Genomic DNA, 16,392 nt, shown 5'->3' on the forward strand with positions numbered 1-16,392 from the left:
ACGTCCTTCAAGAAACCCGGAGGTTGTTCAACGTACACCTCTTCTTCGAGAAGTCCGTTCAGAAAAGCGCTCTTGACATCCATTTGATATACCTTAAAGTCTTTGAAGGCGGCATATGCGAGAAAGATGCGTATGGCTTCGAGACGTGCCACTGGAGCGAAGGTTTCATCAAAATCTATTCCTTCCTCCTGACAGTAGCCTTTGGCAACAAGTCTGGCCTTGTTCCTAACAATAACTCCATCCTCATTCATCTTGTTTCTGAAAACCCACTTTGTACCAATGACATTCTGATGATGAGGTCTCGGAACTAGTTCCCAAACGTCGTTCCTCTCGAACTGATGAAGTTCCTCTTGCATTGCTTGCACCCAATCTGCGTCGCTTAGAGCCTCATCGATCACCTTAGGCTCTATTTGAGATAGAAAACAAGAGATAGAAAACAAGCAAACATGCTTTCTCTGTAAGCTGATCTCACGTACATCTCCGATCACTTGATCAGCAGGGTGATTTCTCAGCCATCTTAGGTCGGGTTGCGGCTCCTCAGTTGATACTTCCATTGAAGGTTGAGATATGGGTTGAACATCTATGATCTGGTNTTCGAGACGTTCTTAAGCATATCTCTTTCAGCAGTTAGCTTGTTGTTTTCATCCATCACTCTAGCATGAGTGCTATTGGCGATGTTAAGGTTCCTTCTGAGCGATTCCAACATCTCGAAGGGGTCCTCATCGCTTTTAAATGAAGAACAACGAGAGGTAGAAGTAGAGCAGCGAGATGTAGGAGTAGAGGTTACCTCGTTGTCAATGGCCATTAGGCATTGATTCTCCTCTTCCTCGGTGTATAAGCAGATGAGCCCCCTCTCATCCTCTGAGCTGCTGCTGCTTTCGCTGGAGCTCGACGTCTCGGACTCCTCGATTGTCCTCTCGAATTCTTCAGCAACAAGCGCCTTCCTGCGCTGATACGTCTTTGATGATCCTTTGAAGCCACCTTGTGTTGGCTTCTCCCTGGATTCCTCTATTCTCTTGGAATCCTTGCCTTCTTGGCCCTGATGCTTGCTTACTAGTGGGTAAGGGCATTCGGCCTTGAAATGTCCCGGTCTTCTACAGTTGTAGCATAGACCCTGATTTTCCTCCTCCGTCCTTCTGGATGGATATCTCTCATTTTTCCTTCTTGAGGAGGAAGGTGAACTTTTGTTGCTCTCCTGGTTCATCTTCATGTATTTCCTGAACTTTCTCACAAAGAGAGCAAACTGTTCGTCAGACATAACATTCATAGGATTAGAGTCTGACCTTGAAGATGTGGATGGTTGCTCAGCAACAAGTGCTACGTTTCGTCGATCCACAATGTCCTCATCTCTTGGGAACATCTCGAACTCGAAGGCTTTGAGATCCCGGAAGAGTTTGTCTGTTGTGGTTTCCTTCAGATCTCGGTGATCTCTCATCGTGATCACCTTTACTTCCCACTCCTTAGTGAGGCCACGTAAGACCTTCAGGTTCAGCTCCTTTTGTGGGATCTCCTTTTCAAGGTCACTGATCTCGGTTGTGAGCTTCATGAACCGAGACTCCATGCTGTCGATGCTCTCTCCTGGCTTCATCTTGAAGTCTTCGAACTTCTTCATGGCCACGGTGAGCTTGTTTTCCTTTTCCTGTTCGTCACCTTCACCAATTAACATCAAAGTATCCCATACCTCTTTTGCCGTTTTGCACTTCCTCACTTTTGGGAAGATGGTTTCGTCTATAGCTCTGAAGAGAATATCCTTGGCAATATTGTCCAGGTTGTTTCTCTTCCTATCATCACTGGTCCATTCTTCCCTAGGTTTTGGGATGTACTTTGGTGTTTCTTGGGTTTGAACTGCAGCAGTATTAACCATTAGGATCTTGACTGGTCCAGAAGTTATAACCTCGGCCATCTCATCATGGAGGGCTGATAAGTACGCAAGCATGCGTGTTTTCCAGTCGTCAAACCTGCTAAGATCAAAAAGAAGATGTCTCGACAACATGCTGTCCATATTGAAAAATTATCTCGTGCTTTGAAAATATTTAAGAAGATTTTTCAAAGAAGGATCTCTAGGCAATATAAACAAAGGTTTATATCGATCAGAGAACTCGCTCTGATACCAATTGTTGGTCCCAAGGGGATGGGGTACAAGTCTAGAGGGGGGGGGGAATAGACTTGTATAAGATTTTGCAAATCTTTTCGACCTCTCGTGTGTATTGAACTTAGGATGTTTAGGTTCGATACCTCACGAGGTGAAGACAAAGTTTTATGCGCAGCGGAAATGTTATCCCCTTTTAGTTAGCACGAGTTTGAGTTAGTTCGAGAGGTGTGATTATATGCAGTGCAATCGAGAAGTTAGCGAGAGATAAAAACAGAAAGTAAATGCAAGAGAGATTTTTAAGTGGTTCGGCCAACCCGCCTACTTCCACTCTTCTTCCAGAAACTCCCTGGAAGGATTGCACTAAAAACTTCCCTTTCTAGTACAATAACGAGCGCTTGAGCTTTGATCACCAAGCCCGCCTCAAGCCTCAGGTTTTTCGCCCCGCTTCCAGTTACTCCACCTCTCGAGCACTTGACCTTTGATCACCAAGCCCGCGTCAAGCCTCAGGTTTCTTTCTCTCGGACAGCAGCCAGGTTACTCCGCCTCTCCTCAGGTTTTTCTCCCCGCTTCCAGTTACTCCACCTCTCGAGCACTTGACCTTTGATCACCAAGCCCGCGTCAAGCCTCAGGTTTCTTTCGCTCGGACAGCAGCCAGGTTACTCCACCTCTCTTGCTTAATCCAAAGCAAGACGTTGTTGATAGTCACAGTTGAATGTAACAATCTCCAATCTGACCACAAGCTATCGTTGAATCAACTTTGATGTAGAGCAGCTTTGGTCACCTTCTGGATGTATGACAGTTTAGCTTTGTAACTCTCTTCGAACACTAAGATGTGTTCTCTCGCTGTATTGAATATCAGGATGATATTCCAAGTTAAGCACTTTTCACTAGAACGTTTTTATCAGACACCTCTTGTTAACCTCTTGACCTCTTTCACTAACCTCGTTTCTTCTGTGTCTTTACGTCCTTATATATGAGAGTAGAAGAATAGTTCCGTTGGAGGGAAAACTATTCCGTTTGAAATTGGTCTCCCACGCCGAACATGGGTCTTTGCACAATTTCAGCATTTTTCATGGAGTAGTGGTCTTGTAACTTGAGCCTTTTGTTTTGTAGTGAATATTCCATATTCCACTTTCTTGAGTTCATGCTTCACTTGCTTCTTTTGGATAAAGTTACTCTTTTTATGTTCCCATCATTCCTTGTTTGGGGAATCTGACCACTTCAGGATTGGTGCACTTCTTGACCGTTTGTGGTGGAGGTCTGACGTGTCATCCACTTCCGTCCATTTTGAAACCTCCCGCTCAGCACCTCTTCAATATTTTATCTCCATGATATTCTTCTTCTCCAAACTTAGAGTATTTTATCTGCACATGTTGACTAACATTCAGCCTCTTGGAGAAGTGCCGGTTTATCGAGACCATAGAAGATGTCTCGACCACTTGATGTTTCAATCCCATGTATCGAGAGGTCTATCTCTCGAATATTCTTTACGTCTCGAACTCGATAGGTATATCGAGAGGTCCTTACCTCTCGAACTTGGCTTGTGTCTCGAGACTTAGTTGATGTCTCGTAGACCCTTATTCCTCCAGAGTTGTCTCGTGCCTGCTTCTGATCTATCTGTTTGCTTACAACACGAAAACTTCTAAGTTGTTCAAACAAGTTTACCTTAAGCTTAAATATTTCCCGAGTTGAGCTCAAATTACCCGGTTGTATTTTCGCTCTTAGTTTACTTATCGAACTTACATTGTTTTGCCTATGTATCGAGACTTGGGGATTCTTACTTAACAGTTGGTATCATCAAAACCTATTACATGATGTTCCTAACAGCTCGGGATTGAGTGTAGCTTTGTGCAAGACACTCGGAGTTGGAGAAGTGATAGAAGGGCACTAGTTGACTATTGTATCTGCGTGATTGAATATAGTGAAATCCCTCCTTAGAGTGAAAGGAAAAGAGTGGACTAGGAGGATTACACCACCTCTGAACCACTATAAATGGTTGTGTCAATTTACTTATATGCCTACATATTTCATGCATGCCTATCTGATCATCACACACTTTGTCACATGCATTGATTATTCTAGCACCTAGAATCACGTGATATCTCATTTGTATGCAAAGCATATTTCATACTCATCCTCATCCTGCTCAAGTATTATTTGCTTTATTCTTTCGAACCCAAGTACACACTACTTAGATTATTTCATCTGGGTTTGATAGTTCCACGTCTGCATGCAAGACAAACTTTGTATACTCATTATTGAGCTTTTCCAGGAGCTTCTAACGTTTTGCATGCAGAAGAGCTCTTCATTTTTACGTGAACTTATTTATAGCACTTTACCGTATCTTATTCCGCTGCGAACTCTATTTGTTTAATTGCTTTGTACTTGTTACCTAAGCTAGAGTTGAAATTACCAAAGTGTTATAATATTTTAAATTGTTTGAAAAGTCTATTCACCCCCTCTAGACTTTTCTCACCTTATCGGGATCAACAGTAAACAAATTTTCTAAACAGAAAATAGAGAACGAAAAATAGAGAATGAAAATAGAAAAATTAGAAAATAGATAATAGAAAACATATTTCTATTAGTAAACAGGCTCTAGTGTTCAAATTTGAATAATAATGTTGGTGATAATTACGAAATCTAATCATACAAAAATAGTCAAATGGGAAGTAACAAAAATTGAGTGATTTTTTATAGGAAGAATTACCCCTCTCTCTATATATATATGCACATCAGTTTCTTATGAAAATATTTTCAAACTCCATATCGAAGCCTAAAAAAACTCTTCTTGTTGAAAGAGAAGTTACTATTCATTGCGATGGAAAACAAAAAACAATGATGGATCGGGGACTTGAACCCGACGTGAATCGAACACGCAACCTTCTGATCTGGAGTCAGACGCGCTACCATTGCGCCACGGATCCATTAGCGATTAAGTACATCATACGAAACATATAGATCAGAGTATGAAGATTCTGTTTTGGAATGTTTTCCCCTCAACAGCCATATGACGCAGTTGGTTATCTAACACTAACAACCTGCAAAAAAAGTAAAAACATCTAATTAACTAAACGTCTAAAGTCTAAACTACATAGGTTGCACTTCAAATCTTCTTTGGCTCCCATACTTGGCCATGTATAGTTTCATGAAATTAATACAACAAATAGCACAAGCAGCAGAATATGTCACAGAGTAAGCCATCACAAACTAGGAGGGTTTCGATCTCTGCTGTCATCCTATACTTTTTCAATTGTTCTTTATTTTAAAAAAATTAGAGTTTTACAATATACTAAAAATGAACTTATATTATATATAGTTCACATTGAAACTTAAAAGATAGATTTTAGGGTGTACAATATAATTTCTGGCACCTTACGTAGGGAATCCAAGAATTCCTTTACATATAATTTTCTTAGCAATCGCATCTGTTGAGATGAGGCAAGCAAGGACTATTTCTTTCTCTTTGATTAGTTTTTAAAGGGAACTTTTGTTCTCAGGTTTGAAAGGGCAGCTTAACTCAACAAGTGTTTTCATAGGATGATTATTTTCTTCGTAAAATGTGAATTTTGCTTGCCTAGGGTTACAATATCTATGCACAAGAAAGCAAAACTATGAATCTTACTTTCAAGCGAACTGGGGTGGCAAATTAAAGTGAACAATCGTCATTCACTCATATCTATCGTGAAGCGAACTGGGGTGGCAGATGCTTTATCTTCAATTCTGAAGGTTTAAAATGTTTGTTGCCTGGTTGTGTTAAATTAACCCTTTTATATGACCTCGATCTGGTGCTCTTTTGTTCATAGACAATCCGTTATTAATAAATTTTCTTTACATAAAAAATTATTATTTATGCAAAAATTTACCAAAATCAATTCACCCTGGCCTCACCCCGGTTCCCCCAGAGTTTTGAATATTTAGAATCGTCAATCTTATTAAATAACAAATTTCTAAAATTTTCATCTCCTAGAGTGAATGGGAAAGCTCTATTCGTTTTTATTTTATTTTATTTTTTATTTTATTATTATTAATTTTTTTTTTTGGGTTTACCAACAACATTTCCTAGTCTAAGTTAGTTTTGATGAAAAATACACTTATACAAATATTGCATTAACAAAATAGATCAAGCAACTTTTTATTTTATTCATGAAAAGAAATGAAATTGGATATCATTTTTAAGTAGTATATAAATTAGAAATGCTAAATAGTTTGGAAAGATCAAATTATTTGTGAGGTGACCATTATTCTTTTATTTGTAAGCCATAGAAATTATGAAAAGCAATCCATTCTTTTAGGATACATACACTCCTATAAATACTCTATAACCCAATGCCAATGGTCATTGCATCTCTGCAGATAGACTACATTTTTTCATTTCTTCTTACTTTTCCTTTTTATTGTATCTGATTTGCAAATCACAATAAAAAGGAAATGGAGTTTTCTTTTCTGCAGGTCTCCATCGCCATAATTGCCTTAGCCGCCATTGCTCATACATCTTTCGGACAAGCCGCATGTGATTCTGATTGCATTAAAGACTTTGTTGCTGCACATGACGCTGCCCGAGAAACTGTTGGTGCTCCACCTGTTAAGTGGAACTCCACCTTAGCAGACTTCGCCGAATCCTATGCAACCAAGAGGTCTGCTGACTGTGCGGCGCAGCACTCACATGGGCCGTATGGAGAAAACATTGCGATGGCCTCTGCCGAATTGTCACCGGCGGATTCCGTAAAGTTGTGGATGGATGAGAAGCCAAACTATGACCAAAAGTCAAATTCTTGCACCGGCGGAGAATGCCACCATTATACGCAGGTGGTTTGGCGCGGCACCGCGAGTATTGGCTGTGCTAGGGCTACATGCAAAACTGGTTGGATGTTCGTCACCTGCAACTATTACCCTCCAGGAAACTATCTGGGCGAACGTCCTTATTAAAGACAATTTTCTTTCTTTATTAGTATGATCTTGTGAAATGCAGACAATGCATTATACAAAAAAAAAATATAAAAATTTAAAAACTACAATATTATCACTAATGTATTAACATGAAACAAATATTGTTTCATGCATTGATGTTGATTCAATTCAATTTTGAACTTTTTCTTTTTTTCTTTTGGTTTGTTTTGCTTGATTTCTTTTTCTTGGTTCGTGTATACTATTCGGTATCACACCATTGTGAGTTCAGTCCATGAATACTCTTTAATATTTTGCAGTCATTTAACCACATAATTTATGGTATTAAGATTAAGTAAAACCAAAATAAATAAAAGAAGAGAAGGCTAAAGAGGTCATGCATTAATTTTGTTTGAAAGGCTCTTCTTATTCTTATGACCAGATCAGTACTCGGCCGGTGGACCTTTTATTTTTGTTCCGACGAATTTTAAATAAAGAGTTAGAAAAAAAATAATGCTTGTTATTTTATTAGTTCTTATATTATTTATTATTCTATGCTATATTATATTAGAATTATATTCTATTGAATGTTATTAATATTCAAATATATTTAAATTGAATTTGAGACTCCCACAAAAAAATGATTTTTTGATTACCTTATTTTAAATATCAAAATTCCCCGATCATATCAGATTAAAAAAAATGCAGTGACATTTTTGTAATTATCGTCGATTTTACCTTGCAAACTTGAATACTTAAATATGCAATATGTAACAACTAAAATATGTAAACCCGGGTAAATTCTAAAAAAATCAATGAAGAAACTAAATTTAAATCTGAATCATAAATGCGAAACCCAGTAAAAAGTGAACCACTAAACAAAAAAACACTATTAAAAATTGTTTTTAAATGGAAAACAGAATCATCTATTAGACTATATATATGTCACTATAACCACATTCTCACCATTATGTACTTGCATTACATAACTTATTGCTTAAAATTATACATCATTCACATAATCAAAATTAAAAACTGAAATCTACGTTTTATATTTTGATGGAACTCGATTGATTTTTAGTTCAAATATTTTTAATTAGAGTTAATTCCATTTTTTGTACTAGATTTATAGGTGACCGTCCACTTTTAGTCCATTTTTATTAGAACATCCTTATTTAGTACTAGTATTATTGTGGCATGACCATTTTTAGTCCTCCTTCAACAAAATCGTTGAAATGTCGTTAAATACAAAGACATTTCAATCTTTTTTATACAAAGTAGGTTGAACCGCTATACTTTTTATGTTTATTTTTTTTTTAGAAATAATCCATAATTGAAGACCAAAATTTCCTTGTATTTAACGATATTTAAACTGTTTTGTTGATATAGGACAAAAAATGGTCATGCCACAATAATACTAGGACTAAAAATTGATGTTCTAATAAAAAAGGACTTAAAGTGGATTGTCACCTATAAATCTAGTACAAAAAATGGAATTAACTCTTTTTAATTATGTTATATCAGATACAAGTTTAGTCCAGATATTGGATATCGAAATTTCACATATATTATTATATTAGAATTCAAAATAAAAATTATATATGATATACATGTCATTCAAATGAATATATCTGAAAATGTTGTAAATCTTATCTCAAAAAATTATTAATATTATCTAAACTAAATTTTATGTGAACTTAATAGATTATTGGTTCGGATATATTTTAAGTTATGTTATATACAAAAATAAATTTGGTTCGGATATCAAATGTAATTTTTTTTTACATATATTGGACTTAAAAGTAAAAATTATATCTATTCTATTTAAACCAAATATATTTTTAAATATTTTAAATATAAAGTATAAGAGTCACTCAAAATTAAACTTATTTTAATTTTATAACGTTAATCTAAAAAATTAAATTTGAAAAAATAAGTGTTAGTAAATGTTAAGAATACATTGTAATTATTTTGATGAACCAAAAATGTAATTTTAGACCCCTAATTTTATTTTGAGTCTAGTATAGGAATTACGCCGAATACATGTCTAGTCAATTGTGTGGAAATAGTGAGAATATAAATTAAAATTTATACTTGTAAATCGTTCGCTTTCACTTTACAAATTGGGAAGATTTTGAAGATTTGTCAAGCTGTCTTGAACGTGACAACATTGGTTCGAATTGCATGAATTAATTCTTTGGAAGAATTAATTTAATTCAGGGTGAGGATGTTGCAATTAAAGGTCAAAATCTAGAAGTCAACTAGAATGGGTTCTCTCACAAATATTTGGAGTTGAGATTATTAAATTTTTTAATAAATTTCATACAAAATATAATATTAAATTGATTTTTTATTAGTTAATTTTGTGTATAATTTTATTCTAGTTAAAAAAATTTGGTAGAAAATTTAATGTTTGATATAAAATAATTGGAATTATTAAATTTTATTAAAATTTCAAAAGTTAGCATATTAAAGTACAGCTAGAGTAATAAAGTATTTAAAAAATTATTGTATGCATATATTAATAAAAAGTCTAGAATTTATAACTTCAATAATATATAAAATTATTGTAATATTATTAGTGTTGAGTATTTAATAACAAAACACGTTTAATATTATTAGTGGCAAGTGAGTTTTCTTTGTGGGAAGAATTCCGGGAGAACACGGGTTCGACTCCCAGAAGTGACGATTTCCCATGGGCCAGCTTCTGTGCCTCTCGGAGCGAACGCGGGTGGATCTGGACCGTTCAACGGACAGAGAAAGACCCCGTAAATCTATCAAAAAAAAAAGAAAAAAACTCGTTTAATTTTGAAGGGGATATTGAGTGTGAAAACTATGGAAGCTATTAAAGCCTTTTCTTTTTTTCTTTTTGTTTTTCTTTTCTTTTCTTTTCTTTTCTTTTTTTTTAAGCGTGTATGTTCTTTTCTAAGTGCTTAGGTACGGTCGAAGTTAAGTTGGTTTTTTTTTTTAATTGCTTATGTAGACTTTATAATCAATAACACATTCATTTTTATCATACTTAAAAATGAAATTACATATCGATCTTTTTAAGATAATTGTAGATGAAACAAGTTATATATTATTCAATTAATTAAGTGATACTTTTGCACTAATCTTAAAATTAAATACTATATACACCTTCAATATTATAATTTTTTTATAATTTCAAATAAATAAATAAATAAATAAATAAATAAATATATATATATATATATATATATATATATATATAATTATAAAATAAAAATCCAACGATCCATGTTTAATTATAATTATATTAATATTTGTATAATTATTAGCTTAATTATCATAACAATTATTAGTCAATTATACTAATATATGTGTAATTAATTTGTTAGTTACCATAATAATTATTAGGTAATTATACTTGATGGGGAGAATATCCCGACCTCGTATAATCAGGGTATACGGTCTGACCCGACCATTTGTCATGCCTGACCGGTGCGATGGTGTGTGTATGTGTGTGTCGCCCAGAGCTCCGCTACGCCCGACCTCCTGACCTCACCTCATACCAACCCCGACTATAGCCGACAGGACGCAGAGATCTCAGCCCACATGTACGGCCGTCACGCTCCCCCGTAAGATGGCAGTGCATGCTCCCCACGTGTGCAACATGCTGACCGTCCGGAAATTTTCCCTTAGACGCCCCTATAAATACCCGCATTTATTATAGAGAGAGGACTTTTGGGCAACGATTAGACTCCCGAGGCTTAACTCCAGGCCTGACCAGTGCCCCAAGCTCCTTCTGGAATCCTCCCCTTCTCTTGATCAATAATATTGGTTGTCACGTTACGAGTGTCCTTCTCGTATTTATACTATCAATACTAATATTGTACAATTATAATTTTTTACTTTAAGTATAAATAAATAAATAAATAAATAAATAAATAAATAAATAAATAAATAAATAAATATAGAGAGAGAGAGATTACCCTAGTAATTAGATAGAAGAATAAGAATATATAGAGATAAAGTATCATAAAATTCCCATAGTAATTACATAGAAATATAGGAATAATAATTTATTTTGTACGTTCTTATAATATTATACCTTAAGTATAAATAAATAAATTATATATATATATATATATATATATATATATATATATATATATATATATATATATATATATATATATATCAGAAAATTAATTTCTAATAACTGCCGAAATTAATGTATCTAAATATTAATTATCTATTAGCAAAATTGCCTAATATACTTATTTTATATTTAAGGTATAATATTATTATTAGTACAAAATAAATTATATTTTCATACTTCCATTTAATTATTATGATACTTTTATGGTTATATATATACACACACACACACATACTTTTAACTCTAGATTTATTAGTATAATTTGTGTATATACTTTAGTAAAATATTCATCATTAAAAAGATGATATAATTTAAAAAGTAAATTATTAATTAGATTGCCTAATATAATTGTCTTACTAATTGATTACCATGCTACTATAATTCATATTTTTGAAGTCTTTATTACCAAGCTAAATACATATTCTTAATAATTAAGATAATCCTTTTAGTCAAATCCGTAGTACTAAATGCATTGATTTAAATTTTTATAAATAAGATATAATGTTATTAAACCGAAATAATTAAAAATAATGTGTCAATTGTAAAAAAGATTTTATAATTGACTTAATAATTAAGTATTACTTTTTATTGCCTAATACAATTTGAAAATTATTAAACATTATTTATGATATTTATTGTGGCCCTTGTAATATTAAAATTATTAGGTAGAATTTTATAATTAAGATATAATATTATTAAATCAAAATTATTTAAAATAATGTTTCCATATTACAATTAAATTATATTTTCTTTAATAATTAATAATTAATATAATGATCTAATATAAATTTACATTTATTAATAAGTATTTATGGTAGTTATTATTAGGTATTAATAAAAGGGATAAAAAAGTTAAGAAGAAAGAAGAAAATGAGGAGGAAATCATATATATATATATATGCCATACAATATCGTAAGGTAAATTGATATAAAATTTAATAATTACTTCAAAATCAAATACAGAAATGTTTTAAGGAAATATTGAATTTTAGAATTAAAAAGTGTGCTATTCTTTTTTTGATTTCTAAAAACATCACCGGTCGTCACAGACTCTTTTGCATATCTTCTTCTCCGGCTCTAGATGACCCTTGTTTAGCAACTCCAGCAACACCATGTGTTCATACTACGACAAATATTTCATATACATACATAAATCGAAGTATAAACATTGAGACTAACGTTAAAGTATTAAAACAAAAGCAATCTTGTGCTACAACAAATAATTATTATCATAAAATCGATATTGTAAAGTGATATTGTAATCGATATTATAATGGATGCAACACCAATCCATTCTATTTACGAGGCGGTGGAAGAGGAAAATGAGAGAGCCGCCAACATATGTTTTCATAGAGAACAGGAAGAAGAGATGGACAATGCAAATTGAAGATTTATCATTTTCAAAATCAACAATCCATTGTATGGCTAAAATTGACAAAATATTCAAAATATGATTCCATTCCTTATTATACACGGAAATTAATGTAATATTTTAATCAATTTCATTCCTGTATAAATATATTAATCTTGCGTATTTTTAATATATATATATATATATATATATATATATATATATATATATATATATATATATATANTATATATATATATATATATATATATATATATATATATATATATATATATATATATAGATTACTATAATAATGTACGTAATTAAATTCCTCTCATGATAATATTAAAAGAAAAAATTCCAACAATCAAATAACCATATGATGTATATTATTGTATTCAAAAAAAATATTACTATATTATGTTAATGTACATAATTAAATTTCTCTCATGATAATATTCAAAAAAAATTCCAACAATCAAATTACTATATGATGTATATTATAGTATTCACAAAAAATATTACTATATTATGTTAATGTACGTAATTAAATTCCTCTCATGATAATATTTTTAAAAAAAAGTAAAAATTTCAACAATCAAATTACTATATGATTTATATTATAGTATTAAAAAAATATTACTACATTATGTTAATTTACGTAATTAAATTCCTTAGATGATAGTTTTAAAAAAAATTTCAACAATCGAATTACTATATGATGTATATTATAGTATTCAAAAAATTAAAAATATTACTATATTATGTTAATGTACGTAATTAAATTCCTTTCATGATAATATTCAAAAAAAAAATCCAACAATCAAATTACTATATGATGTATATTATAGTATTCACAAAAAATATTATTATTATGTTAATGTACGTAATTAAATTTCTCTAATGATAATATTAAAAAAATTCTAACAATCAAATTACTATATGATGTATATTATTGTATTCAAAAAAAATATTACTATATTATGTTAATGTACGTAATTAAATTTCTCTGATGATAATATTCAAAAAAAAAAAATTCCAACAATCAAATTACTGTATGATGTATATTATTATATTCAAAAAAAATTATTACTATATTATGTCAAATTGTCAATGTAACCCCTCGGTTTTTCCGACAAAGTTAAGGTTCGAAAATATTTTTTTTTTATGAGATGATCTCTCGGTACTTCAGAAGGATTTTTATAAGTGGGACTAGTTATTAACAAGCTGCGATCTACGTACCGGTCACGAACCGTAAAACTTTTAATGACGTATATACCATCCGAATTTTCCTAGAGAATGGATCATTAAGCATAATACGATTAAGCGTGAACTTCCTACTCAGTTCAGTGAAGATTAGACGAACTGTAAGAGTGAAATTTGTTACGGACTTCGTACCTATATTTCGCGAGATACCGAAAAATTCCCAATTTTAGCGGTTATTGACGGGATTATTTTTAGAATAATTTTGGTATTGAAATTTTCCCGAATTAAGTTATATTCCTCCGAACTTTTATCTGATTTAATCCCTAACTGGCAAAGGAGTCTTGCTCTACAAGGCACACCATAGGATTGTGACAAGTGGCATCCCTATTTGCCACATGGTAATTAAATAATTAATTAATGGGAAGTGTATGGGTTAAGCTAAGCCAAGCCTACAATCCAAGTCTTCCTCTCTCTCTCCCACACACCCATTTTCGAAAATTAGAGAAGGAAAAAGAGAAGGAAAAATGTCATCTTCCTCTTGGATCCAAGAACTCCATNATATATATATATATATATATATATATATATATATATATATATATATATATATATATATAGATTACTATAATAATGTACGTAATTAAATTCCTCTCATGATAATATTAAAAGAAAAAATTCCAACAATCAAATAACCATATGATGTATATTATTGTATTCAAAAAAAATATTACTATATTATGTTAATGTACATAATTAAATTTCTCTCATGATAATATTCAAAAAAAATTCCAACAATCAAATTACTATATGATGTATATTATAGTATTCACAAAAAATATTACTATATTATGTTAATGTACGTAATTAAATTCCTCTCATGATAATATTTTTAAAAAAAAGTAAAAATTTCAACAATCAAATTACTATATGATTTATATTATAGTATTAAAAAAATATTACTACATTATGTTAATTTACGTAATTAAATTCCTTAGATGATAGTTTTAAAAAAAATTTCAACAATCGAATTACTATATGATGTATATTATAGTATTCAAAAAATTAAAAATATTACTATATTATGTTAATGTACGTAATTAAATTCCTTTCATGATAATATTCAAAAAAAAAATCCAACAATCAAATTACTATATGATGTATATTATAGTATTCACAAAAAATATTATTATTATGTTAATGTACGTAATTAAATTTCTCTAATGATAATATTAAAAAAATTCTAACAATCAAATTACTATATGATGTATATTATTGTATTCAAAAAAAATATTACTATATTATGTTAATGTACGTAATTAAATTTCTCTGATGATAATATTCAAAAAAAAAAAATTCCAACAATCAAATTACTGTATGATGTATATTATTATATTCAAAAAAAATTATTACTATATTATGTCAAATTGTCAATGTAACCCCTCGGTTTTTCCGACAAAGTTAAGGTTCGAAAATATTTTTTTTTTATGAGATGATCTCTCGGTACTTCAGAAGGATTTTTATAAGTGGGACTAGTTATTAACAAGCTGCGATCTACGTACCGGTCACGAACCGTAAAACTTTTAATGACGTATATACCATCCGAATTTTCCTAGAGAATGGATCATTAAGCATAATACGATTAAGCGTGAACTTCCTACTCAGTTCAGTGAAGATTAGACGAACTGTAAGAGTGAAATTTGTTACGGACTTCGTACCTATATTTCGCGAGATACCGAAAAATTCCCAATTTTAGCGGTTATTGACGGGATTATTTTTAGAATAATTTTGGTATTGAAATTTTCCCGAATTAAGTTATATTCCTCCGAACTTTTATCTGATTTAATCCCTAACTGGCAAAGGAGTCTTGCTCTACAAGGCACACCATAGGATTGTGACAAGTGGCATCCCTATTTGCCACATGGTAATTAAATAATTAATTAATGGGAAGTGTATGGGTTAAGCTAAGCCAAGCCTACAATCCAAGTCTTCCTCTCTCTCTCCCACACACCCATTTTCGAAAATTAGAGAAGGAAAAAGAGAAGGAAAAATGTCATCTTCCTCTTGGATCCAAGAACAAAGAGAAGGAAAAATGTCATCTTCCTCTTGGATCCAAGAACTCCATAGAGGAAAAATGTCATCTTCCTCTTGGATCCAAGAACTCCATAGCCATGTTCTTCAACACAAGTCTTGGATCCAAGAACTCCATAGCCATGTTCTTCAACACAAGTGCTTCCATAATAGGTAAGATTTCCATGTTCTTCAACACAAGTGCTTCCATAATAGGTAAGATTTTGGTTTTATTCGGTTAATATGGCTAGAATCCTTCCTAGAACTTAAGTTTAAGTTAAGGATTCATGAAAATGTGGCTATTATGGTGATTTTGTTTAGGATCTTCGGTGAAAAGTTTGAAGGAGAAGATCACCATCTTTCTACTGTTTAAAAATCTTCTTGGGAGGTAAGGAATCCCTTAAGTAGGCTTAGTCACTTGAAGGTGATCAAATGCTAGTAAACTATGTGACTAGGAATTTTATATGAAAATTATGTGTTAAGTTTATGGATCTACAAGTTGGCTCAAAAGTCTATACTTTGATTTCTGGTAAATTTTGATATGCATGTTCGTAGTTATTTTATGCATGTATATGTTGTGTTAGGTCCATATATGCTTATATTTGTGAAAATGGTGGAAGATCGGGTCGTTACAACCCCGTTCTTGCGGCCCAAAGTGGGCAG

At 31.8% G+C, this 16,392-nt stretch overlaps 1 protein-coding gene and 1 non-coding gene across 2 annotated transcripts; one reads left to right on the plus strand and one right to left on the minus strand.

Annotated features, from left to right (window-relative positions):
- Positions 1-4,947: 4,947 nt before the first annotated feature.
- TRNAW-CCA lies at positions 4,948-5,019 on the minus strand. The gene has a single exon. It is a non-coding gene; the product is annotated as a tRNA-Trp (tRNA).
- A 1,433-nt stretch (positions 5,020-6,452) lies between these two features.
- Positions 6,453-7,197, plus strand: LOC116026314 (basic form of pathogenesis-related protein 1-like). Its single transcript, XM_031267793.1, has one exon. It carries the CDS (start codon positions 6,524-6,526, stop codon positions 7,019-7,021), a length of 498 nt encoding a protein of 165 aa, XP_031123653.1. The 5' UTR covers positions 6,453-6,523; the 3' UTR covers positions 7,022-7,197.
- Positions 7,198-16,392: the final 9,195 nt, after the last annotated feature.

This window comes from Ipomoea triloba, chromosome 7, assembly GCF_003576645.1.
Source record: "Ipomoea triloba cultivar NCNSP0323 chromosome 7, ASM357664v1".
In the NCBI taxonomy this organism is placed as follows: Eukaryota; Viridiplantae; Streptophyta; class Magnoliopsida; order Solanales; family Convolvulaceae; genus Ipomoea; species Ipomoea triloba.

Excerpts from the sequence above, each read along its gene's own strand:
- LOC116026314 (XM_031267793.1), top strand. The coding sequence starts at position 6,524 with ATGGAGTTTTCTTTTCTGCAGGTCTCCATCGCCATAATTGCCTTAGCC.